This window comes from Lissotriton helveticus, chromosome 5_1 (assembly GCF_964261635.1).
Source record: "Lissotriton helveticus chromosome 5_1, aLisHel1.1, whole genome shotgun sequence".
NCBI classification, from domain to species: domain Eukaryota; kingdom Metazoa; phylum Chordata; class Amphibia; order Caudata; family Salamandridae; genus Lissotriton; species Lissotriton helveticus.
The window spans coordinates 1,637,176,863-1,637,202,249 of NC_136065.1; the positions used below are offsets into that span (position 1 = coordinate 1,637,176,863).

A 25,387-nucleotide genomic window follows, 5' to 3' on the forward strand; every position below is an offset into this window, starting at 1 on the left:
AGTCAGTCCTCCCAGGGGTTCTGGAGGTTGCTGGTTGCAGGACAAGACTACTTTTTCCGCAGGATCTCCGGAAACTGCAGACTGTTACGAGTACTCTCATGTAAATACTTTGCAGAGGAGCGATAAGTTGGAACACACAATAATCACAGGATAGCTAATAAGCAATACAGTTCTGAAACACAATCTAGCATTGAGCTCAATGGGTTTTCATAGGAAAGTACAGTTAATTACTTTATGGATTACTTTGGTAGTTCCAGGACTAGATCTTCATTTTAGCCCTGGGGTCTAGGCTGAAACCAGATTAGCAAAAACGTTTTAGTTACAGTGATGATTTTTCCTGAATATAAAGCGGTTTTGAAAGTTCACACTTTGAAACATTACGACGGGATTCTCACAATGTTATTCAATAGGAGGAAATTCAGATTACAGGTAAAGTACGATTGCGTTACTTTTGTAACCCAGCACTAGTCTCCTAGGGCCAGCACTGGGGGCTTAACTCAAAACAGGTAGGTAATTGCGTTTAAATATTTTGTACGATTTTTAAAAAATATTTGCAGTTTTCAAAAGTAGACAGAAGAAATGTCATAGAAAAGCAGACAATGGGTTCCTATGGAGAAAATACAGGTTACTAGTAAACACACTAGGGATTACTTCTGCGGTTCAGTACTGGGCTGAAAGGTACAGCACTGGCTTCTCTCCTGATCACAGGTGAGTATTTTCGAATTCGGACTTTGGCTGATTTTATAGGAATATTTTCAGTTTTTAAAACTTCACACTTAGAAAATATTCGAGTCAAAATGGGTCAATATTATCCAATGGCAGGTAAGTGAATTACCGGTTTCCAGGTGGGTACTGGGTTGGATGAAGTTAGGGTTTTGGGCGTAGACTCAGGGATCCCCCAGGGTCAGGTGAGTACCGTTAGTTCAGTCCCAGCGGCACAGGGGCGGCCGGGTGCAGAGGTAGGTAGGCCCAATGTTATCCAATGAGGGAAGGGGGGCCTTTGGTTGGTGGCTGCTGGCTAGCAGGCCAGGCGGCTCTGGGAGCTGGGCTCCTGGTCACTTGCTCAGGGCAAGGAGGGGAAGTAAGATAGGACAAAGAGGTCACAGCTAGCGGCTCTCGGGCGGCTGGGCGCTCAATGTTATCCAATGAGGATCTTGGAAAAGAAACAAAGGCTGCAGGCTCGGGGACGGTGACTCTCCAGGGGCGGCCAGCACTTTGAGAGGTAAGTTGGGATCTTGGAGCACAGGTAGGTACCCCAAAGGGAGGCACAGGGGGCCGCAGGGTGCAGGAGTGTCTTTGGGGGTCGGAAAAGCTTACCCACGGCTGGTCGCGGTTGGGGTGGCCCCTGGTTCTGAGTCTGCAGGTGTCGACTGGTTCGTCGAGGAGGGTCTTTGGGCACTGGACTTTGGGTCCCAGTCGCCGAGGGGAAGTCTTCATGGTCTTGGTTCGGGTTAGCCCGGCCCGGGCTCGGCTGGTGCAGAGTGGGCTGGTCCGGGGTTTCCTGGTGAGCACCAGGTGGGTTGTTGCAGCAGAGCCTCTGCTGATGGGAGTCCCAATCTTCAAGAGGGTCAAGGCAGGCAGGTCCTCTGGGTGTCCCAAGGTTGCTGTCCGCAGAGGTCGCCGGGATAAGGCAGGAGCAGGTTCCAGGAACAACAGGCCGGTAGGGCTGGGACCAAGTCAGTTGTTGTTGTCCTGTTAGCAGCTGCGTGGCGGGTCTTCTTGATCTTCTTTCTTCTTTTGATATCGGGATCTGAGGAAGGAAGGAAGGATCAGGGAGCCCCTAAATACTAAATTTAGGGGCGTTACAGGTAGGGCAAGTGCAGGGACCAATGGGTCCCTGCCCTGGGGTGAGGATACCCCCTAGCCTGCTCCTCTCCTGTGGGAGGGGGCAGGAGCCTAGCTGGGATTGGGCAGGGCTCCCCATCTACAAGATGGCCGGAGCCCGGGGTCGTGCTTCACCTCGCCTCCTCCACCTGAGGGGTGGAGTTGGTAAAGGTTGGCACACCCTCCTTCCTGACGTAGTTTTTCCCGCCAGAGTGGGGGTAGAACGGCGGGCCAGTTGCTGGGTACAGCAAATAGCCTGGAGAAGCTCTCAGAGGCGGTATACCTTTGAAACTTCCCCCTGTCCATCCTGGGGAGAAGACATAGCACCTCGCCCAGGATGTGCATTGTTGCAGGCCCAGGAGAGCGGGGGGCTCTCCACCCAGGGGTCCAGCAACATGTCTGCTGTGTGGCAGCCTCTGCAGCCACTCAGCCCAGACCTGGATTGTAGGTTTGGGTTTTAGAGGGCATCTCTAAAATGCCCTCATGTGCATTTTACATCAAATCCCACACTGGCATCAGTGGGGGTTTAATGTGCTGAGAAGTTTGGTACCAAACTTGTCAGTCTTCAGTGAAGCCATTATTGTGTTGTGGAGTTCGTAATGACAACCTCCCAGCACCATATACTCCTAAATGGCAACACTGCACTTACAGTGCCCAGGAATGGCCCTGGGTATTGTAGGAGCACAGGGCACCTGTGCCCTCACCTCTGGCATAGGGCACCCAGCTAGAGGGGTAACTGAAGTATGCCAGGGCAGTGGGTTCTGTGGGCATGGCACACAGGGATGTGTAGCAATTGAATAAGGTTGAGCTACTGCACTCCTTCCCTTTTTCTTAATGTAATTACTCTTAAGTTCCAGTTCATATGAAAAATGCGTGCGAACAGAAACCGCGTTCACCTCTGCACGGTTACGTTTGAAACAAATCTGATAGGCACAAAACTCCTGCACCCAACTGTCGCACTGCGTGTGCGGAAATGATTCCTTAGTGACGTTTTCCATCCAAAGGTTCATTACTGTAGTCCAATTTATCCATATTTATCAAAAATCTTCACTTGTGTCTTCCTTAAATACACCATAGCGGAGACAGCATGTTTGTACTTTGAATTCATTTATTCATCATTTTCAAATGCCAAACGCTGCCATTCTGGGCTTTAACGGAGGCATGTGCGAACAAACATGTTACAGCAGTGTTTTGAATGACATCAACGTGCTCCCAATGCATTTCGAATTTTTAATTCTTCGTCAGGGGAATAACTGAAAAATGGAATAAAGAAACAGTTGAGCTTGCTGCCCGACCATTGTGCTCATAACTAAAACTGCTAACTGTGCTTAAACCCTTAACCATACAAAACTGAAACACCATCATTTCTACCCACTACGTATAACTCTCCCTCCGTGCTCAAAACCCTCCCATCTCCCAAAGTATCAATCTCCATTATATTCAATATTTTCAGCGCATCACGACTCCCTCCCAAAAAACGTAATTCACACTAAATTACGAGTTCCCCTCCTCACCCATTTACCTTCTCTGTCCCGCGATCGGCACCATGACCTCCTTTCACTTCCTCATTACAACCAGTTCTTAGTGTTTCGCCCTTCTGCTCGTGCCGTTTTTAAAGGGGAATCTCACACCTGCAAACCATCTCGCTGTGATCCACCCCACCCTTCCTCGTAGTTTAAACATGAACTGCATTGGTGAACTTCATCTCCCATACTCCCCTAAGGCATGATCTAAGATGATATGCGCACTCCAAATCAACCCAACCACATGAATCCTCCAGTGACATGAAAAGCATATTTCGAATTTAAAGAAAACTCAATAATTAGTCTTTTGAAAAAATATATGGGTGTGCAAAGGACATTAAAACAACATTAAAGAAAACCACATTAAAGAAAACCTAAACTGTTCGGATAGCAGAGTTCAAATATTTTCTCATGCAAATTTCTTTTTTGTTCATCGTTGTATTCAAATCATTCCACTTTAGATGATATATTCTCTGTCTCTGCGATGGTGTTTCCTTTTGAAGGTTTCCTAAACTGCGCATATCATCTTAGATCACACCTTAGGGGAGTATGGGAGATGAAGTTCACCAATGCAGTTCATGTTTAAACTACGAGGAAGGGTGGGGTGGATCACAGTGAGATGGTTTGCAGGTGTGAGATTCCCCTTTAAAAACGGCACGAGCAGAAGGGTGAAACACTAAGAACTGGTTGTAATGAGGAAGTGAAAGGAGGTCATGTTACCGATCGCGGGACAGAGAAGGTAAATGGGTGAGGAGGGGAACTCGTAATTTAGTGTGAATTGCGTTTTTGGGAGGGAGTCATCATGCGCTGAAAATATTGAATATAATGGAGATTGATACTTTGGGAGATGGGAGGGTTTTGAGCACGGAGGGAGAGTTATACGTAGTGGGTAGAAATGATGGTGTTTCAGTTTTGTATGGTTAAGGGTTTAAGCACAGTTAGCAGTTTTAGTTATAAGCACAATGGTCGGGCAGCAAGCTCAACTGTTTCTTTATTCCATTTTTCAGTTATTCCCCTGACGAAGAATTAAAAATTCGAAATGCATTGGGAGCACGTTGATGTCATTCAAAACACTGCTGTAACATGTTTGTTCGCACATGCCTCCGTTAAAGCCCAGAATGGCAGCGTTTGGAATTTGAAAATGATGAATAAATGAATTCAAAGTACAAACATGCTGTCTCCGCTATGGTGTATTTAATGAAGACGCAAGAGTGAAGATTTTTGATAAATATGGATAAATTGGACTACAGTAATGAACCTTTGGATGGAAAACGTCACTAAGGAATCATTTCCGCACACGCAGTGCGACAGTTGGGTGCAGGAGTTTTGTGCCTATCAGATTTGTTTCAAACACAGGGATGTGTGCCATGTCGTCTCTAGTCTTAGTTCTGTACTTAGGCACTCAGCCTGCAAAGGCAGTGTGTGGGTGCCAGGGTAAAGGGCCCCTGAGGGTGGCACAATAAGTGCTGCAGCCCTCAGGGGTCTTCTCAGGTCACCATGCCCTGGGTACCTAGGGTACCATTTACTAAGGGGCTAACAGGTGGCCAGAGATGCCAATTGGGTATTTTGTTTCAGCATAGTTTTTCTTTTTAGGGAAAGAGCACAGGCCCTGGGTTCCTGATTGGCAGGGACCCAGGGCACACTCAGTCAAAGCACATCAGCAGTTCAGAAAAAAATGGGGTCATACCAAGGCAAGAAAGATGGCACTTTCTCACACCCCTAAATACTGTATTTAGGGGCGTTTTAGTGGTCTTGAGGTCAGTAGCAAAGGCTCCCACCCTAGGGGTCCAGAAACATGTATCGTGGTTGCAGGCTGGTGTGTACCAGTAGGGGGAATCCAGCAGAGGCTGGTCGTTTTTCAGAGGGCATCTCTAAGATGCCCTCTGTGTGCATTTTTCATTAAACCCCACACTGGCATCAGTGTGGGTTTAATGTGCTGAGAAGCTTGATACCAAACTTCTCAGTTTTCAATGAAGCCATTATGGTGCTGTGGAGTTCGTAATGCACTACACTTTCAATGTCTAAGAATGGACTTAGACACTGTAGGGGTACAAGGCTCATACACCTGTACCCTCACCACTAGCGTAGGGCACCCAGTTAGAGGGGTGACTAATCTATGACAGGGCAGTGGGTTGTAGACATGGCAACAAGGATGTGTGCCATGTCGACTCTTCACTGGATTCTGCACCTAAACACACAGCCTGCAAAGGCAGTGTGTGTGTGTGTGTGTGTGTGTGTGTGTGTGTGTGTGTGTGTGTGTAAAGGTACAGGGCCTCTAAGGGTGGCACAATAAGTGCTGCAGGCCTTAGAGTTCTTCCCTGGTCACAGGTCCTGGGAACCCGATTGGTAGGGACCCAGGGCACATCAAATGAAAGTGCATCAGCAGTCTGGCAAAAAGTGGCGGCGCTACTGCAACAGAAACCCACTTTTCTAACGCAACGCAGAGCCTAGGGAGCTTGGTGAACGGGCCGCAAAGGACGAATATGAGCGACATGTCCCAGTTAATACTGTAACCTGAATATTTTTAGAAGAGGGTAAATCTATGCAGAGCCCCGTGTATGGAAGAATATAAGTTGGCCAAGTAGAGGGGTATATCATCTGCATACAATGAGATAATATCCTCCCACTCTTCGTAGCTCAAAGTCCTTGGATCTACCACCATTCACTGTAACCTGTGCTAGGGGCTTTGTATAAAGAAGTCTTATCCATCATACATATTTCTCACCGAATCCAAGTCTATACAAGACTGGAAATAGGAAAGGCCATTCAATCATATCAAATGCCTTTTGGGCATATAGCCTCATCATGCTTTTAGCATAGGGAGGGTTTGACTTGACCTATGTGTGGACCCAAGTGTTTCAAATAAAAAGTCTTCCTCTAAAGAACCTCTAAAGAACCTCTAAAGAACTCTTTATGTAAAGCCACCCGATGATACTCTGCTGCTCTAACAAGTTTCAGAAAAGCCACATTATCGCTTGGTGATGATGGCTTTGAGGGGTAAAAGTCTAGGTCAGTACCAATGGAGTCAATGGTGTAATCACTCCATGGGTCTAAAGGCAAATGAGTCTTCTTCATCAGTATCATCCTGTTCAGGCTGTGTATGTGAAGATCCCGGAGGTGTTATGATTAAGGGATCTTGAATTGGTAAATGTGGAGAAAATGGTGGAGGTGGAGGGGATTATGGGGCAGGATAAGCAGGGCTGGTGACCATGTCCTTTATTATCTTCAGAGTGATTTTATCTGCACGGTCCTCTGAAGGAAGTTTGCATTGGACTGGTGTTTTGGCAGAATTATGTCTTGCATTAGGATGGATATAAATCTTCTATTTAGGATCCACTTTGGCTTTGAGAATACCTAATATTGGTTCAGGAGGCTCGGAGAGGCTGCCCGTTGATTTCAGAGCCGAAAGAGATTTGCTTTTGGAAGCAGAAGATTTCAGCTCTCAAGCACGTTTTTGTTTCATTCCAAACCAGATTTGTCCTTCATACCGGAGTGTTTCGGCTCGAAGATTTGTTTCGGTGCTGAGCCAGAAGGCAGGGCATCGAAAACATTGTCTAGGTGCAAACCTTGGCCAGAAGGTAGAGGTGGTGCCGTAGCCATATGTTTTAGGAAATAGTTTTGGGGGGCAAGGGGTATTCGGAACTCACGGCACCCTGTCCCAGAGGCACATCTTCGTACTCCAAATCTATCTCGAGTTCAGAAACCAGTTCTGGGACGGAGATGACCTCTTCTTTTGCAGCCAGCACTTCGACTTGGAATCTTGGCCAAAGATGTCTCGAGTGTACTCAATGCTTTGGTGTTGCATTTCACGTCATCGAGACAGACCATCACGTAGAGCTTTCTTCGACCAAAATGACTTACAGGCGTCACAGTCTTCCTCTTTGTGCTCCGGTGAAAGGCACAATTTACAGACTTGATGTAGGTCGGTGTGAGGGTACTTGGCGCGGCACCGATGCTTCTGACCGGAGAGATAGAGAGGTTCCTGATCGATTCTATAACCGGACAACAGGGAAATGCATTAGAGAACAATACTGTCAAGGGCAGAGTAAATTGCGCACCAAGGCAAACCTGAAGTACGGTTTCAGAATGGAGAGCAGCAATACACGTCAGAACCTGATGGCGGCACAAAAACTATCTACCAATGGAGTCGATGCCCATGCACGCTATCACCGAAAGGAGGAGTCCCCTTACCTCGTGACTGGAAAGAGTTGAATGAAAAAAAACATCTTGCAAATATCCGGACCCAACACTAGATGGCAAGAGTATGCAGAGTATGTGTATCTACAGAACACATACTTCAAACACACATCTTTCTGTATGGAACCTGCCAGTCTCTGCCAAATATACCCAATCACAGAAGAGCAGCATCATCTAGAAAGACATGAAACATCTCTACTGCTAAAGTCAACAAAAGACCCTTGAGTTAAGCACGCTGCAGTGTCATTTGTAACTTAATCTAGTGTGAGACATTCTGAACTGCCAAAAAGACATCTATCTGAAGTCAGAGACTACTCACCCATAAACCAGCAAGTGCTTTTCCACACGGAAGCAGTCAGTACGCCCATAGCCATGATGATGTCGATCATGCCTTCGGGGCCGAGGTCGCATATCATCATCTTCACTCTCCAGGTCCGAAAATGACACCATGTCATCATCCTTCAAGTTGCTGAAGTGGCGAGTCTGTTTTCTCACCCGTGGTGTGTCGATCACCAGAGTCTCCTGTTGGATGAAGAAGATTAGTGCTGAGAAAGAAGAAGCCTAAAGAACAATTTACTTAATTTATTTTCTATTTTCGTAATACACAACTTGACCCAAAACGAGTCAATGTGTTGCACATGAATGCAACTGTGATGCAGGCATCCCTTACAGAGAACCTATCCATAAAATCACACATCAACAAACAACTTAAATAAATAATTCATTTTCCCTCGTCATCTGTCGAAATCACCCCCCACCCGGCCCCACCACCCTTACCTTCATGTGCTGCAGCACACAAGACTGGCAACAACGATCTTCAGTTGGGTTGGATCTTCATTCTGTGACACTTACAGAACCAAAAGGGTTCAAATGATTATTAAATTGGTTTGTGACAAAGGACGCTCTTCCATCGAGCGGATTTGTGCCAGACGCCGGGGGTGTGAAAACAGGCTGACTCCTAGTTCCTCTGGAGCCAGGAAAGAGAGGACACCCTCCCATTACAGGATACATAGAGAACAAGCAGATCACACCCTTCATCAGTACTGACAGAGATGGAGCATATTTTTGACTCTTAAGGCCTCCTCACTTTTCACTGTTGTAGGAAAGCGCCCCTTTTTAGACTTGCCTCCTCAACTTTCTGCCCTAGTTCTGATGCTTTTAAACTGAAAGTGCACAGAGTCCTTGCTAACCAGACCACAAGTGCAAGTGCTCATTCCCTTGAAACAAGGTAAATGTACTATTTGTAACCCAATCAGCAAGGACTTCAGCACCACTGCATGTTCCTAGCAAATGGTACCCTGGTACCCAGGGAAAGGGTTCTAAAGAGTACCACAATGGGCTGCAGCATGTATTATGCCACCCAAAGGGACCCACACAAATACTGAATACAGACTGCCATTGCAGGATGCGTGAAATGGTGCAAACCATTGTAAAAACACGACATGGCACACACCCTGTGTGCCATGCTAAGCTACACTGCATATACTATATGTCGGTCACCCACACAGCAGGCATTAAGAGCTGTAAGGCAGGGTGCATTTTATTACATGTGAGGGCCCATCTGCATGAGCAGATAAGCTCCTTTGATGTCTAGTTCCATTACTAGGTATTGCAGGTCATCAGGCTGCCATCTTAAGGACATGCACTGGGCACCGGTCATTACGAGTTACCCAGCTACATGATGGCCGCACTGAAACCAATGGTGTTTGGTGTCAAACACCTGGTCTTAATAAATCGGATGCTGTAAGAAAGTGGCTCTATATATACTGGACCAAAGTAAGGTACAGTGTGTGTATAGAGTCCCCAGTCCCCAGAGGTTTGACACAGGCTAAAGTTAGATATAACCTTGCTCTCTAAAGTAGTAGCTTGGTCGAGCAGTAAGGCAGTATCCGAGGACAGTGTAAAGCATTTGATGTACACAGTCAGCAAATGGTCTGACACACTCAAGAACTGAACACTGGGCCAATTGTTTTGTATCAAAAGATATAGTTGTTTTACTTTAGAACCAACAAGGTATCAAAATATACTTTCTCAGAATGAGTTACTTTAAATACTTTTCAAATAGGCATCACACTTTTTGAATGCAATAGTTACAGTTTTTTGCAATAGGACACAGTATTTCGAACAAAATGCAACATTGAGCTCAATGGGAATTTCAAGTTAAATCAAATTAATTACTTTGTAGATTACTTTTCTTACCACAAGACTGGATCCTAGATTCAGTCCTGGGACATGTCCTGTAAACAGTTAAGTAAAAGCGTTTTGGTTACAGTAGTGATTTTTAAGGAATATTATTGTATTTTAAAAGTTAACACTTTTCAGTTGAAATTACCAATGTTATCCTATAGAAGGAAATTCAATTTTCAGGTAAAGTATGTTTGTTACTTTTGTAATCCAGTACTGGACTCCTGGGTTCAGCACTGGGACATCTATCTAAGACCGGTAAGTAGGAAAATGCTACTTAGCAGTATGCATCTGTTCTTGGCATGTAGAGCTGCAGAGTTGTACACTTTGCATTAGATCGCCACCTGGTGTTGGGCTCGGATGATTGCATGTTGTTGTTGTCTTGGAAGAAGTCTTTTTAGTCACGAGATAGGTGACTCCTCCCTTGGACGACTGTGCGCATGGGCATTAGCTCCATCCTTAGATTGTTTTTCGCCATGATGGGAAATGATGGAGTTAGTAGAAAGAACAAAGGATGTCCATGCGTGTATATCTAATTAAGATAACACTGGAACAGATACAGGTCCCGGGGAGGCGGGAGGGCGTGTACAACTCTGCAGCTCTACATGCCAAGACCAGATGCATACTGGTAAGTAGCATTTTCCGTTTGAGGCAAATGAGCTGCAGATTGTACACTTAGCATCGAATGTGCAGCAGTGTCTCCCCTAGCGGTGGTCACCTGTATCTGTTACAGTAGTTTTAAGAGTTACAAGAGTTTTAAGGACAGCTTGGCCTACTGCAGATTGCTGTTTTGCTTGCACATCAACACAATAGTGTTTAGTGAATGTATGTGTTGTAGACCATGTTGCTGCCTTGTGGAGGTCTTCCAAAGGAATGTTTCCTAAGAAAGCCATGGAGGCTCCTAGTTTGCGTGTGGAGTGCGCTCTAGGAGGAACTGTTAATGTGCGTTTTGCTTTGTGATAGCATATTTGTATACATTTAACAATCCACCTTGCAATTCCGGATTTAGAAATGGGATTGCCTTTATGTGGTGGAGAGAAGGCTACAAATAGTTGCTTTGTCTTGCGAAAGGACTTGGTCCTATCTACGTAATAGAGAAGAGCTCTTGACATCTAGTGTGTGTAAAGCTCTTTCAGCTACGGAGTATGGGTTTTGAAAAAACACTGGTAACTCAACACAAATGAAATTAAATGAAATGAATTAAATGAAAAGGAGTAATTACTTTAGGAAGAAAATTAGGATTAGTTCTTAGAACCACTTTGTTACGGTGTAATTGTAAGAAAGGTTCTTGTATAGTGAAAGCTTGAATCTCACTAACTCTTCTAAGAGAGGTTATAGCAACAAGGGAAGCCATTTTCCATGTGAGAAATTGTAGTTCACATTTGTGGAAAGGGCCAAAAGGGGGTCCCATGAGCCTGGTAAGAACAATGTTTAGGTTCCACACTGGAGAGGGTGGTAGGCTAGGAGGAATAATTCTTTTTTAGTCCTTCCATAAAAGCTTTTATTGCTGGTACTCTAAACAACGACATATGTTGTCTGTTTTATAGATATGCAGCAATAGCTGCCAGATGTAAACGTATAGAAGATTAAGCTAGATTACATCTTTGTAAATGGAGAAGGCAACAGATAATATTTTGGATGGAACCATCTAAAGGATCAATTTGCTTATTATTGCAGTAAATGGAAAATATTTTCCATTTAGCAGCATAGCTAGCTCTAGTAGTATGTCGTCTGGCTTCTTTAATGATATTCATACAATCTGGTGGCAGGTTAAGGTAACCAAACTAAGACTTCAGGAGCCAGATCGCCAGATTCAGTTGACTTGGATGTGGATGCCTGATGTCTCCATGGTTCTGCGTTAGCATGGATGGTGTCAGACAATTTTTGGTGTGGAACTATAGAGAGTTCCAGCAGTGTGATGAAACACGGTTGGTGCGCCCATGTGGGAGCTACCAGGGTCAGTTTGAGAGACTGTTGTCTGAGCTTTCGTACCACTTGTGGTATTGGTGGGGTTGGCGGAAAAGCTTAAGCAAACCTCACTGACCAGTTCATCCATATCGCATTGCCCTTGGACAACGGGTGTAGAAACCTGGCGGTGAAGGTTGGGCATTTTGCGTTTTCGTGTGTGGCAAACAGGTCTATGTCTGGATGACCCCACTTGTGAAAGAATGGTTGAAGAACTTGCAGATATAGTTCCTGTAGGAAGGTAGATCCCCGACTATGGTTGCCCCCAACTTTTTGCCTGGTGTTTTGCTGGTTTTCTGACTTAGTTGACCTGGGGCCCTGCTATTCAGGACCCCAGGCCTACTGCTCTCTCTGTAAAATGGATTCCATGTACCCTAGGTACATATCTAATTGGATACTGAGTCACCTTATCAGTCCCTGTACAGTGTACCTTGGGTACCCAGGGCATAGGTGTACCCAGGGCCTACCAGGGGCTGCAGCATGTATTATGCCACCCCTGGCTGGCCATCCAAATCTGACACAACTGGCTGCACGACAGCTGGGGCAAGGTGGTGTAATCACCCTTTGCTTTAGATATAGTATACCTATATCTAACCCTAAAATGGACACACAGATCTCCTATCAGTCACTCCTATGGCAGGCCTTGACAATCCTGAAGGCAGAGTGCTTGGAATCGTGTGAGATAGTGCTCTGGCATGAGCTGAGCCTGTCTGCGGCTTTCGGGATCCATCCCTTAGCCGTTTCCCTGATATCGCATACCATATACTCTTAAGTGCATTATAATCCTCACGGTTATATGCCAACTCTGGTATCGCTTTATCAAAACATGTCGAGTAAGGTGTCATACGAATTGGAATACAAACCCCTCGCCAATTCTGGCGACGGGGTTAGCATTCCACCCTTCTAGAGGGACACGACATGTATGTAACCTGTAACCCCAGTTAAAGTCAGACAGAGCCTTAGCTCCACAAAATGGATGCTGCCACCGAGACACAAGTCTGCCCTCCTGCTGCTGGGAGTCCTCCCAGCCCAGGAGGCAAGGACGAAGGGTTTCCTGCCAGGGGCGGTGCCAGCACCGTCCCAGACAGGATTTTGTGTATCCTAGGTAGGCAGGGCTTCAGAGGAAGGTGACTGCAAGTGGCACCCCGGTGCTCACTGTGCATAGGCCGGCTGAAACCAGTTCCAGGGGCACTCCAGCCCCTGGCCTGGGGAAAGCCCGCCAAAGGAGAGGGGTGTAACCACCCCCCTCCTAGTCCCACCCATAGGGCAGGACTTAGTCGCGTGCCAGCCCCTTTTTGCAGGATAAAGGTAGGACCTGGCCCCCTTCCAAATCAGATCATCTTTGAATCCTGAAACTACTTTCTTCAAGAAGGAACTCAAGACTCTTCTCAAGATTTCTCCCTTGTGACTAAGGAGTAGTCACCCTGCAGCAGCAGGCACCAACCAATCATCGCGGTTTGTTGCCAGTCTCTCCTTCGGATCAAGACTGCTCCAGCACGACGAGAACCGGCTTCCCTGGCACCTCTGACCTCAACCTGCATCATCAGCCCAGCTGTGATCCGTGGGTGTGACGAGACCTCGAGGGACCGGCCATCTTCAGAACTGCACGACGCTTGTCCAGCACGACTCCCGAGTGACCCTCGACTGAGTGCTTTGGGGTAAGAGAAGCCCCGACCCTGAGCAGCTCCAGCACCGAAGTTCAGCCCCCCTGCATCCACGAGATCTGCGTGGGGCCCTTCTGCTTTTTGCTGCTCACCGCGTTGTCCAGGTCGCTTGCCCGTTGGCTAGTGGCCCCCTCACGACGCTCCACGACGACAACGACTGCTGGTCTGGTTGCTCCAGACTAGCCCTTGCTCCCCTCCAAAAGAGGAGCACCCTGGTCCCTCCTGGTCCACTCAAGACGCCATTTTAGGTCCACCGCGTGGGCCTTGCATTTGCCAAGACTTGTTGCCCAATCCTGGGTCCAGCGACGTCGACAGCAAGTACCTTCGTGGGACAGCTCGCACCTCCATCCTGGTCGCCGACAACGCCTCCTGGTCCGAGAGACTTCAGAGCCCAGCAGCGCCCACTCACCTGGCTGAGGTGACTTCGTCCGGTGCCATCCTGGTGCCCACCTAAATCACTGGCTAGTGATTCAGAACTTGGTCCCCTCTGCTTACAGGTTTCTTCTTCCCTGATCCAGGCTTGGATCACCACGAACTTTCTTCACTGGCCGCCTGCCAGCAACTCTTTCTTCAGGCTCCTGGATCTTCAACGTGGGTTTCCGACGCAACTTCAACCCTATGCAGCCGCAGCCCCTGGGCTAGGTAACCTGAGTACTCCGGTGCTCCAGCATAGTCCAACACCCTAAGTGTTCGGATCCACTCCCGTTTTTGATCCACCTAGTCGGGTTCGCCCGAGAACAGTAACTTTGCAACTGCTAGCCTCCATAGACTTTTTCCCGCCTTACGCGTGAGAGTTCCCACTCTGCACACGACGTCCACAGGCCTCCTGCATCTAATCCCAGTGTTTAGAATTGTAGGCCTAGCGATTCCTAAGTCTAGAAAAGTATTACTTACCTGCTAGCAAGTTCGCATTCCACTTACTGTGTATATGGTTTTTCGTGCCCCTAGGGCATTTGTGTAAATTGTGCGACTTAAAGTATTTTCTTAAGAGTTTTGTTATGTGCTTAGCTCCCTGACTCATAAAGAGTTCAGGGTAGTCTTGTTATAAATAAATATCTGTTTAAGTTCATAACAACTTGTGTGGTGTCCTTTCACTTGGTGTTCAAGGGGTAATGTGATGGTAAAACAGCTGGCTTAACACGCCCTCTAGAGTCTTAGTCTTAGACTGCTCGTATCCATGCTACTAGGATAGCTGGTCTATCAGGTTGACTTACAACCAATCATCAATAAGGGTTGTTTGGACTGATACATAGTGTTCACTAGAATAGTGAGCACTGCATATCAGGCCAACTTCTCAGTTCCCATTCATGAATCTGTTTTGTCTGTCGACTTAACATATCGGCTATCTGATTGTGAACTCCTGGAAGGTGTTCTGCAAGCAGATATATGTTTTGTGGAATGGCCCATCTCCAAATGTTTTGTGCGAGCTGGGACAGTTGCAGGGAATGTGTGCCTCCTTGTTTTTGTATTTAGTACATAGCTGTCATGTTGTCTGTCCGGACTAAGACAGCCTTGTTCTGTATGCGAACTTGGAAGGACTTTAGTGCTTGGAAAATTGCTACCAACTCTAGGTGGTTGATGTGAAGCACCTTTTGTTGAGCGGTCCATCTTCCCCGAGTTGTGTGGTGGAGCAGATGTGCTCCCCATCCTGTCAGGGATGCGTCTGTCGTCAGTACTATTTGTGGAACAGGCTCGAGGAACGGCAGCCCTCTGGACAAGTTTTTGGTGTTCCACCACTGCAGAGAGCGATGTGTGCGGCTGTCCACCAAAACCAGGTCTGTCAGTTGTCCTTGTGCCCGATTCCACTGATGTGCTAGACATTCCTGCAATGGGCACATTTGCAGTCTTGCATATGGTACAATAAAAATGCAAGATGCCATTATGCCTATTAGTTGCATAAACACTCCGTCTGGGAGAGAGTGTTGGTTTTGAAACCTTGTAACTAAGGCTTGAAAGCTCTGTATCCTGGTTGGACTGGGATAAGCTAGAGATGTATTGGTGTTTTTGGTAGCCCCTGGGTATTGATGTACATGAGAGGGCTGTAGATGCGACTTGGTGTGGTTTATTGTAAACCCCAAGTTGTGCAGTATTTGAATTGTTTGAGATGTGTGTTGGACACACTGGTTGAATGAATTGGGTTTTATGAGCCAATCGTCTAAGTATGGGAAGATGTGGATATGTTGTCTTCTGAGATGTGCTGCCACTACTGCTAGGCACTTCGTGAACACTCTTGGTGCAGTTGTGACCCCGAATGGAAGGACTTTGAATTGATAGTGTTGTCCTTGTAGCACAAACCTGAGATACTTCCTGTGAGAAGGATGTATGGGAATGTGAAAGTAGGCGTCTTTGAGGTCTAGTGTAGTGAGGAAATCGCCTTGTTGCAATAATGGAAGCACTTGTTGTAAAGTGACCATGTGAAAATGATCTGATTGTATATACAGATTGAGAGGCCTTAAATCTAGAATTGGCCTTAGTGTCCCATACTTTTTGGGTATTCGGAAGTAGAGTGAGTAGACCCCTGTTCCTTGATGTTTCAATGGAACTGGCTCTATTGCATCTTTTCATAGCAATGAGAGAACCTCTTGTTGGAGCAGCGTTAGATGTTTTGTGGACTTTGGATGCTGTCTGGGTGGTATATTTGGAGGGGTAGCTGTATGCTCTAGGCAGTAACCATACTGGATAAACTGTCTTACCCACTTGTCGGTTGTGATGGAATTCCAGACATGTAGGAACTGTGAATCTGTGAATTATGAACTGAGGAATCTCCCTCTACAGGAGTGGTATGCTGTTGGGGGAGCTGAAGGAAGTCACTGTTTAGTGGTGGAAGAGGATCGATTGTTGTTATTACCTCGACCTCTTCCCTTATTGTTATTACCTCTGTAGCCCCCTCTAAAGTATCCCTTATTGGAGGATGCTTGTGTATTTGTTTTAAAGGAAGCTGAATTGTCTGCTCCAGTTTGTTTGGAGCCTCCTCTGTAGAAGGAGTGACGAAAGGAGCCTCTTGCTTGGGTGGACTGCAGAGCTCCCATAGACTTGGCTTTGTCAGTGTCTTTTTTCATTTTTTCAAGAGCTGTGTCTACATCTGGACCAAACAATTGCTGTTGTTTGAATGGTTGATTTAAGATAGTAGTCTGTACCTCTTGCTTAAATACTGAAATACGTAGCCACGCATGACGCGTAAGGAGGACACTGGTGTTTATTGCCCTGGATGCAGTGTCTTATACATCTAGTGCACATTTAATGGAGGCATTAGCTATAAGCTTACCCTCTTGTATGAGGTCATCTGCTTGTGCCTTATATTGATCAGGTAATGTTGTAAGTGCTTTTCTAGCTGATCATAGTGAGCCCTGTCGTAACTTGCGAGGAGGGCCTGTGTGTTAGCAATGCGCCATGCATTACTAGCTTAGGCAGCTATTCTTTTCCCTGAAGCATCTATGATCTTTGATTCTTTATCAGGAGGTGGTGCTTCGCCTGATGTTTGTGAATTTGCTCTTTTCCTAGCTTTTGAAACTACTAGGGAGTCTAAGGGTAGCTGTCCTTTAATGTAAGCAGGATCCCCGGGAGCTGCTCTGTACTTTTTCCTCTATCCTTGGGTTTAAGATTCTGGCCCTTACAGGATCTTTAAACACTTCTGGTGCATGTTTAATTACTTCTGTAATCATTGGCAGTATTTGCACAGATTTTTGGGATTGTTCAAAAGTGACTAGTAAGAAGTCCTCTTCTGTCATCTAAATGCATGGTGACATTGTGATAGATGGCAGCCCTATTAATTAAGTGTCCAAACCCAATATTGTCTTCTGGAGGAGAAGGTTTAGATGGATATATAAGTGGGTCAGGAATATCTGGTATATCCTGTGTGTTCGGATACTCCCAGTCTGGTGATCCTGTTGCGTAGGGAAAATGATCATCTGGGTCTTTCCCTCCCCACATGCTATACTGATTATCATCATCATTCTGAGGAGGTGTGTGTTGTGGAGAATGAAGAGGAGAATTTTGAGGTGAAATGTTTAAAGGGAGAGCAGGAGAAGGAGATACAGGAGAAGAAGGGTGCATAGGAGATGTGGCAGAATCCTTCTTCTTGACAGGTATTGGAGGTGTAGGTGCTGTATCTGACTTCCTCTTCATGTGTGGTGTGGTGTGGTGTGGTGGAAACATGTCCTGTCTCTGGGTCTATGTATATCCTCTTTTGCAAAGGAACAGGTCTAAAAAGCCCTTCTTGAGAAATTGCTTTTAGCGCCGATTATTTTCAGCTCCTGGCCTGGTTTTTGTTTGTCTTTAGCCTTAGGAGCTGTTGTATAGTCCTGTGGCAAAGTTTTCGGCACCAAAGGTATTGTTTTCGGAGTCAAGGCCTGGTTCGAGGGCTTGGAGGCATTGGAAACAGGTTTTGTGGGTTTCGGCACCGAAGATTTTGGGGTGGAAGCAGGCTTCATTGGTTTCGGGGCCGTCTTGTCTGTAGGAGTCAATGGTTTCTGGGTCTTTTTTGGAACCGGGACTTCTTTCGGTGCCGAGGGAGCTGGTCATATTGGCACGTGCGGTTTGCTCGGTAAGGAGCTACCGGAAGGCTTTAATATTTTCTGCGGAGCCGGGCTTGATGGTGGGGCTTTCGAAGCAATGTAACAGTCGACTGGCCCCGAAGGCACAGTTTTGACCTTAGCCATTGGTTTAGGTGTTGGGGCTGGGGTAGGGGCAGTCGTACTCACGTGTTGACCTGATGGTATAGAGTCATCGGAGTCGTCTGCCTCAGATACGATCTGGAGCTCATCAGAATCTTCTTCGGGGACACATGGACCTTCGTCGAAGATATCCACCGGTTCCAGAGCTAATCTCTGCATGTCGCATCAACGGGCCCTCCGATCTCGAATGGTCTTCTTGGATCGAAAGGAAGCACAAGCTGTACAGCTCGACTGGTCGTGTTCAGGTGATAAACACAGATTACACACCTTGTGATGGTCGCTGTGTGGAAATTTTGCTCCACACCCGGGGCATTTTTTGAATGGTGTCCTTTCCATGAGGTGTAGGCCTCACCACGTGGGTAGGCCCAACGGTCAGTGTTGACGACCGGAATCGAAGTGATGAGGTAGAGTCTACGTATATTGTACTTAAGATTTGTTTTCAGGAAGTTTTGCGCGTCAAAGTCTTTGAAAACAATCTAAGGATGGAGCTGATGCCCATGCGCACTGTCGTCCAAGGGAGGTGTCACCTATCTCATGACTACAAAGACTTATTCCAAGACAACAACAACATGCAATCATCCGAGCCCCAAACCAGGTGGCGATCTCATGCTAAGTGTACAAGCTGCAGCTCATATGCCTTAACCATTATGTTTTGGTAGTTGGTACGATTTTTAAAGAATATTTGTTGTTTGCAAAGATCGACACTTAGAAGAAATTTCACAGAAAAACAGTCAATGGTTTCCTATGGAAGAAAATTCAGGTTACTGGTAAGTACAGTAACAATTACTTTTCAGGGTTGGTGCTGGGCTAAAAGATGAAGCACTGAGGTCTCTCCTGATAACAGGTGAGTAAATCAGAATTTGTTATTCGGCTGATTTTAGGAGAAAACTTTAGTTCCAAAACTCCACACTTAGAAGAACTTCCAAGTGAAACCAGTCAATGGTAGCCTATGGAAGAAAAGTGAGTTATCGGCTCTTAGGTAAGTACTCGACTGGCAGAGTTAAGGTTATGGGCATAGACTCGGGGTCTCCCAGGGTCAGGTAGGTACAGTTGGTACACCCTCAGCGGCACAGGGGCAGCCGGGTGCAGAGGTAGTTAGGCCCAATGTTATCCAATGAGAGGCAGGGGGCCTTCGGTTGGTGGCTGCTGGCTAACAGGCCACGCGGCTGTGGGAGCTGGGCTCCTGGTCACTTGGCTCAGGGCAAATGGGGAAGTAGGACAGGACTAAGATTGCACTGCCAGGGGCACTCGGGCGACGGGGTGCAGGGTGCTTTTGAACAGTCGGGCGCTCAATGTTATTCAATAGAGATCTTGAAAAGGGAACAAGGGCTGCAGGCTCAGGGACGGACCATCTTCTGGAGCGACCAATACTTCGAAGAGTAAGTTGGGGATCTTGGAGGGTAGGTAGGCAACCCAGAGTAGGGTACGAGGGGCCGGAGGGTGCAGGGATGTCTTTTGGAGTCGGGAAATCTTACCCTCTGCTGGTCACGGTTGGGGGGTCCCTGGTTTTGAGGCTGCAGGCGTCGTCTGGGTCTTCGAGGAGGGTCCCAGGTCAGAATCGCCGGGGGGACATCCTCAGGGTCTATGTCCACTTGGGAACAGGCCGGGCTCGGCGGGTGCAGAGGGGGCTGGATTCGCGGTTCCTGGCTGGCACCAGGGGTATTGCTGTTTGAGCAGAACCACTGCTCATGGGAGTCCCAGTCTCTAAGAGGGTCAAGGCAGGCAGGTCCTCCGGGGTTCTCGAGGTTGCGGTCCACAGGAGACGCCGGCATTTAACAGGAGCAGGTTCAAGGATCAACAGGCCAGTAGGGCTGGGGCCAAGTCAGTTGGTGTCGTCCTCTTGTTAGCCGCTGCACGGCAGGTCTTCTTCTTGATCTTTCTTGTTTCGAAATTGGGATCTGGGGAAGGAAGGCTCAGGGTGCCCCTAAATACTAAATCTAGGAGTGTTACAGGTAGGGTGAGGGCAGGGACCAATAGGTCCCTGTCCTGGGGAGGGTACAGCCCCTAACCAGCTCCGCTCCTGCGGGAGGGGGACAGGAGCCTAGCTATGAGTGGGTAGGGATCCCCATCCTCACAAGCCCAGGAGAGCGGGGGGACCCCACCCTATACCCAGGGGTCCAGCAACATGTCTGCTGTGTGGCAGCCTAGGCAGCCTCTCAGACAAGACGTGGATTGTAGGTTAGGTTACAGGGGGCATCTCTAAGATGCCCGCTGTGGTGCATTTTACATTAAATCCCACACTGTCACCAGTGTGGGTTTAAAGTGCTGAGAAGTTTGATATCAAACTTGTCAGTCTTCAATGTAGCCACTATGGTGCTGTAGGGGTTCATAATGACAACCTCCCAGCACCATATACTCTTAATGGCATCACTGCACTTACAGTGCCCAGGAATGGCCCTGGGTACTGTAGGGGCACAGGGCTCATGCACCTGTGCCCACACCACTGCCATAGGGCACCCAGATAGAGGGGTGACTGATGTATGCCAGGGCAGTGGGGTTGTGGGCAAGGCACACAGGGATGTGTGCAATGTCGACTCTTTGTTTAGTTCTGCACCAGGACACAGTATACAGCCTTCAAAGGCAGTGTCTGTTTGTCAGGGTGCAGGGCCCCTAAGGGTGGCACAATAGGTGCTGCAGCCCTTAGGGGTCTTCTCTAGACACAATGCCCTGGGTACCCATGGTACCATTTACCAGGGGCTGACAGGTGGCCAGAGATGCCAATTGGGTTTTAGCTTCAATACAGTTTTAGGGAAGGAACACAGGCCCTGGGCACCTATTGGCAGGAGCCCAGGGCACACTCAGTCAAAGCACATCAGCAATTCAGTGTAGAAGTGTGGCTCAATGGTTAGAGCGGCAGACCCTGATGCAGAGGTCTGGCCCGGGACCAGGGTTCAATTCCCGCCTGGGCGGGTGTTGGGCTCAATTTCCTCGGACCTGAAAATTCTCGCCTCGGTGTAAATGTAAATGTAAATTGATACTTGTATAGCGCACTACTCACCCGCAAGGGTCTCAAGGCGCTTGTACGAATACCGCTGTGGAACCCATCCTAGCTTTCCCTGTGAGGTGTCCACTCCTGGGCACCCCCAAGGTGGAGGCCAGGCATCCTTAGCGTTGTGGGGGCCGTTGTGGAGATTAAGCAAGCTATTGCCCAGAGTTGCAGAGTGGGACTCCATGACTGGAATAGGCACTGAGGCGAGAATTATCAGGTCCGTGGAATTTTGAGCCCAAGACCCGCCGAGGCGGGGAATTGAACCCTGGTCCCGGGCTAGACCTCTGCATCAGGGTCTGCCGCTCTAACCATTGAGCCACACTTCTCCTATTCTAATCATGGGTCCCACTCTGCAACTCTGGGCAATAGCTTGCTTAATCTCCACAACGGCCCCAACAGCGCTGGGATGCCTGGCTTCACCTTGGGGGTGCCCAGGAGTGGACATTTCACAGGGAATAGCCAGGAAGGGTTACACAGCGGTATGCATTACAGCGCCAGGACACCCCAGTTGGGGTATTAGTGCGCTTTACAAGTACAAATTACAATTCAGCAAAAAGTGGGGGCATACCATGCAAGAAAGATGGCACTTTCTCACAGATGCCAGTACTAGATTTATTATGGAATGCACCTGGAAGGCGCCTTGGAGTTGCCCCCTGAAAATATTATAGTCCTCTAGTATCCTGGCTGCCTGTTATCACCCAGCGTGCCACCAAAGACGAGTTTCTGACCCCTGTAGGTGAGAGCCCGCACTCAGGCCAAAAACAATGCATGATACAGAGGAAGCTGCTTAAACCTCATCCAGCAGAATGGCTAGCAAATCAGCCTGTCAAGGCCAGACGATTCAAAGCCTCTACCGTCTTAGACATGCCAAAGCGGCTTCTACCAGACCTGGGGAACCCACCCTATAGCCTGGGATCCATTTGGACCAGTGCAGGTGGGAAATTAGTCAGCGAGGAGTGTCACACTTTCAGGCTAGGCACACCCCTAAGGGGGTTCGCAAGTAAGTAACAGCTTCAAAAATAGTGAGAATACTTTTCAAGATGCAGTTGGAATTATTTTGTAAGCCAGTAAGAATGCTTTACAGTAATAGAAATACTTTCATACTGTCATTCAGAAACAGTAAAACTCAACAATTGTAAAAGATAGACTTTTGAATGCAATGCAATCCTATGAGAGGAAAGGAAAATGCTACTTACCAGTATGCATCTGTTCTTCGCATGTAGAGCTGCATAGTTTCACACTGTGCATGGATGGCCACCTAGTTTTGGGCCCGGATGTTTGCAGTTTGTTTTGTTGTAGAAAAGTCTTTGGAAGTCACAGGATAGGTGACTCCTTTGGATGATACTGCGCATGGGCATCGGCTCCATCCCCAGATTGTTTTTCGCCATTTGGGAAGTGATGGAGCTGTATAAGAGATAGTGATGTCCATGTGATATCTATCTAATTAAGATAATAATGGAACAGATAAAGGTAGCCGGGTGGGCGTTTGTAACTCTGCAGCTCTGCATGCCAAGAACAGATGCATACTGGCAAGTAGCATTTTCCGTTCGATGTATATGAGCTGCAGATTACACACGGTGCATAGATTATATAGCAGTACCCACACCTAGCGGCGACCACCAGTATCTGTTGCAGTTGTTTAAAAGAGGGTTTTCAGTACAACCTGGCCCACAGTGGCTTGTTGTTTAATTTGCACATCTACACAGTAATGCTTTGTGAATGTGTGTGGTGTAGACCATGTACCTGCTTTGAATATATCATCTAGGGGAATGTTCCCAAAGAATGCCATTGAAGCCCCTATTTTCCTTGTAGAATGGGCTTTTGGAGGAATTGTTAATGTCCGTTTGGCTTTTTTGATAACATATTTGTATGCATTTAACAATCCACCTAGCGATCCCCGATTTTGATATGGGATTGCCTTTATGTGGCAGTGAGAAAGACACGAAGTTGTTTTGTTTTACGAAAAGCTTGTGTCCTTTAAATATAGTACAGTAATGCTCTCTTGACATCTAAGGAGCTATTTTTGCGACTGTTTGAGGCTGCGAGAAAAATACGGGCAGCTCAACAGATTGATTTAGATGGAATGGTGAAATGACTTTATGAAGGAATTTAGGATTAGTACGAAGAACCACTTTGTTATGATGCATTTGCAGAAAGGGTTCTTGAATGGTAAATGCTTGTAGTTCACTAACCCTTCTGAGAGAAGTAATAACTACTAGGAAAGCTACTTTCCAGGTTAGGAATTGCAGTTCACATGTATGTAACTGTTCAAATGGAGGTCCCATTAATCTTGTGAGAACAATATTTAAGTCCCACACTGATGAAGGTGGCGTTCTGGGAGGAATTATTCTTTTGAGTCCTTCCATGAAAGCCTTTATAGCTGGTACTCTAAAAAGAGATGGATGTTTTCTATTTTGTAAGTATGCTGCAATGGCTGCGAGGTGTAATCTGTTAGATGTATAGGCTAAGTTACACTTTTGAAGGTGTAATAGATATCCTATAATGTGCTGAATAGACCCGTCTAAGGGATTTATCTGGTTGTTTTGGCAGTATATGACAAACCGTTTCCACTTCGCATCATAACATGCTCTAGTAGTGGGACGTCTAGCTTCTTTGATAACATTCATACATTCTGGAGAAAGGTTGAGGTAACCAAACTCTATGACTTCAGGAGCCAGATCGCTAGGTTGAGCTGAGCTGGGTCCGGGTGCCAGACCTCTCCATGGTTCTGTTTTAATAGGCTTGGAGATGGGCTTTGCTTTTGGTGTGGTACTACAGACATTTGCAACAGCTTGGTGTACCACGGTTGTCTGGCCCAAGTTGGAGCAACTAGAATGAGCGTCAGGGAATGTTGCTGTAGTTTGCGTACCACTAAAGGAAGTAGTGGGAGAGGAGGAAGAGCGTACGCAAATAGTTCTGACCAGTTTATCCATATCGCATTGCCTTTGGACAATGGGTGTGGGTATCTGGCGGCAAAGTTTGGGCATTTTGTGTTTCGTGGGTGGCAAAGAGGTCTATTTGAGGTTTTCCCCACATTTGGAGAACGGATGAAGAACTTGTGGATGAAGTTCCCACTCATATATCTGTTGTGTTTGTCGACTTAGCAGAGCTGCCATAGTGTTTTGTACTCCTAGGACGTGTTGGGCTAAAAGGAAGATCTTAAGAGGTACAGCCCATCTCCATATCTGCTGTGCTAACTGAGAGAGCTGCAGAGAGTTTGTGTCCCCCCCCCTTGTTTATGTAGTACATAGCTGTCATATTGTCTTTGCGGACTAAGACAGCTTTGCCTGACACTTGATTTTGAAATGCTTTTAGGGCGAGAAACACAGCTAGCAACTCCAAGTGGTTGATGTGGAGTAACTTTTGTTGCAGGGTCAACCTGCCTTGCATGGTGTAATGCAGTAGATGAGCTCCCCAGCCGGAGAGTGATGCACCACTGTCATGACTATTTGAGGAACTGGCTCTAGAAATGGTCGCTCTTTGGAAAGGTTTTTGGTGTTACACCATAGCAGAGTCCGACCGTCTACCAACACTAGGTCTGTTAATTGTCCCTGAGCCTGGTTCCATTGGCATGCTAGGCACTCTTGAAGAGGAAGCATTTGCAGTCTTGCGTGAGGTACTACAAATATGCAAGATGGCATAATTCCTATGAGCTGCATGAACACTCGAGCTGGAAGCGAGTGTTGCAGTTGGAATCTTGTCAGGAGAGTTTGTACACTTGTTATCCTGGCTGGAGAGGGATAGGCTAGTGTTAGTTGGGTGTTTAGTGTAGCGCAGAGATATTTTTGTATGTGTGAGGGTTGCAGATGTGACTTGGTGTGATTTATGGTGAATACCAAGTCGTGAAGCAGTTGAATGGTAGCGCGAGTGTGTTGTATACACTGGCTGTATGAGCTGGCTTTTATGAGCCAGTCGTCTAGATACGGGAAGACATGAATATGTTGTCTTCTTAAGTGTGCCGCTACTACTGCTAGGCATTTGGTAAACACCCTTGGCGTTGTTTTGACTCCAAATGGGAGCACTTTGAACCGGTAGTGTTGCCCGTCTAGCACAAATCTGAGCTATTTTCTGGGCGCTGTGTGAGTGGGAATATGAAAGTAGGTGTCCTTGAGATCTAGAGTGACAAGGAAGTCGTTTTGTACCAGGAGTGGAAGGACATGTTGAAGTGTGACCATATGAAAATGATCCGACAGTATGTAAATATTTAGATATCTGAGGTCTAGGATAGGTCTTAGGGATCCGTCCTTTTTTGGTATTAGAAAGTACAGGGAGTATACTCCCTTTGTTTTTCTGATGCTACGGCAATATTTCTATTGCGTTTTTCTGCAGGAGAGATATTACTTTTGTCTTAGCAGTGTTAAATATTCT

At 46.9% G+C, this 25,387-nt stretch overlaps 1 protein-coding gene across 1 annotated transcript in view; it reads right to left on the reverse strand.

Annotated features, from left to right (window-relative positions):
* Nucleotides 1–25,387, reverse strand: part of LOC144755671 (chromodomain-helicase-DNA-binding protein 8-like) — a 1,307,007-nt gene that overhangs the window by 832,104 nt on the left and 449,516 nt on the right. Inside the window, 1 exon segment of the mRNA XM_078644841.1 lies at nt 7,864–8,066. Within this exon segment, the coding sequence (XP_078500967.1) occupies nt 7,864–8,066 (203 nt within the window).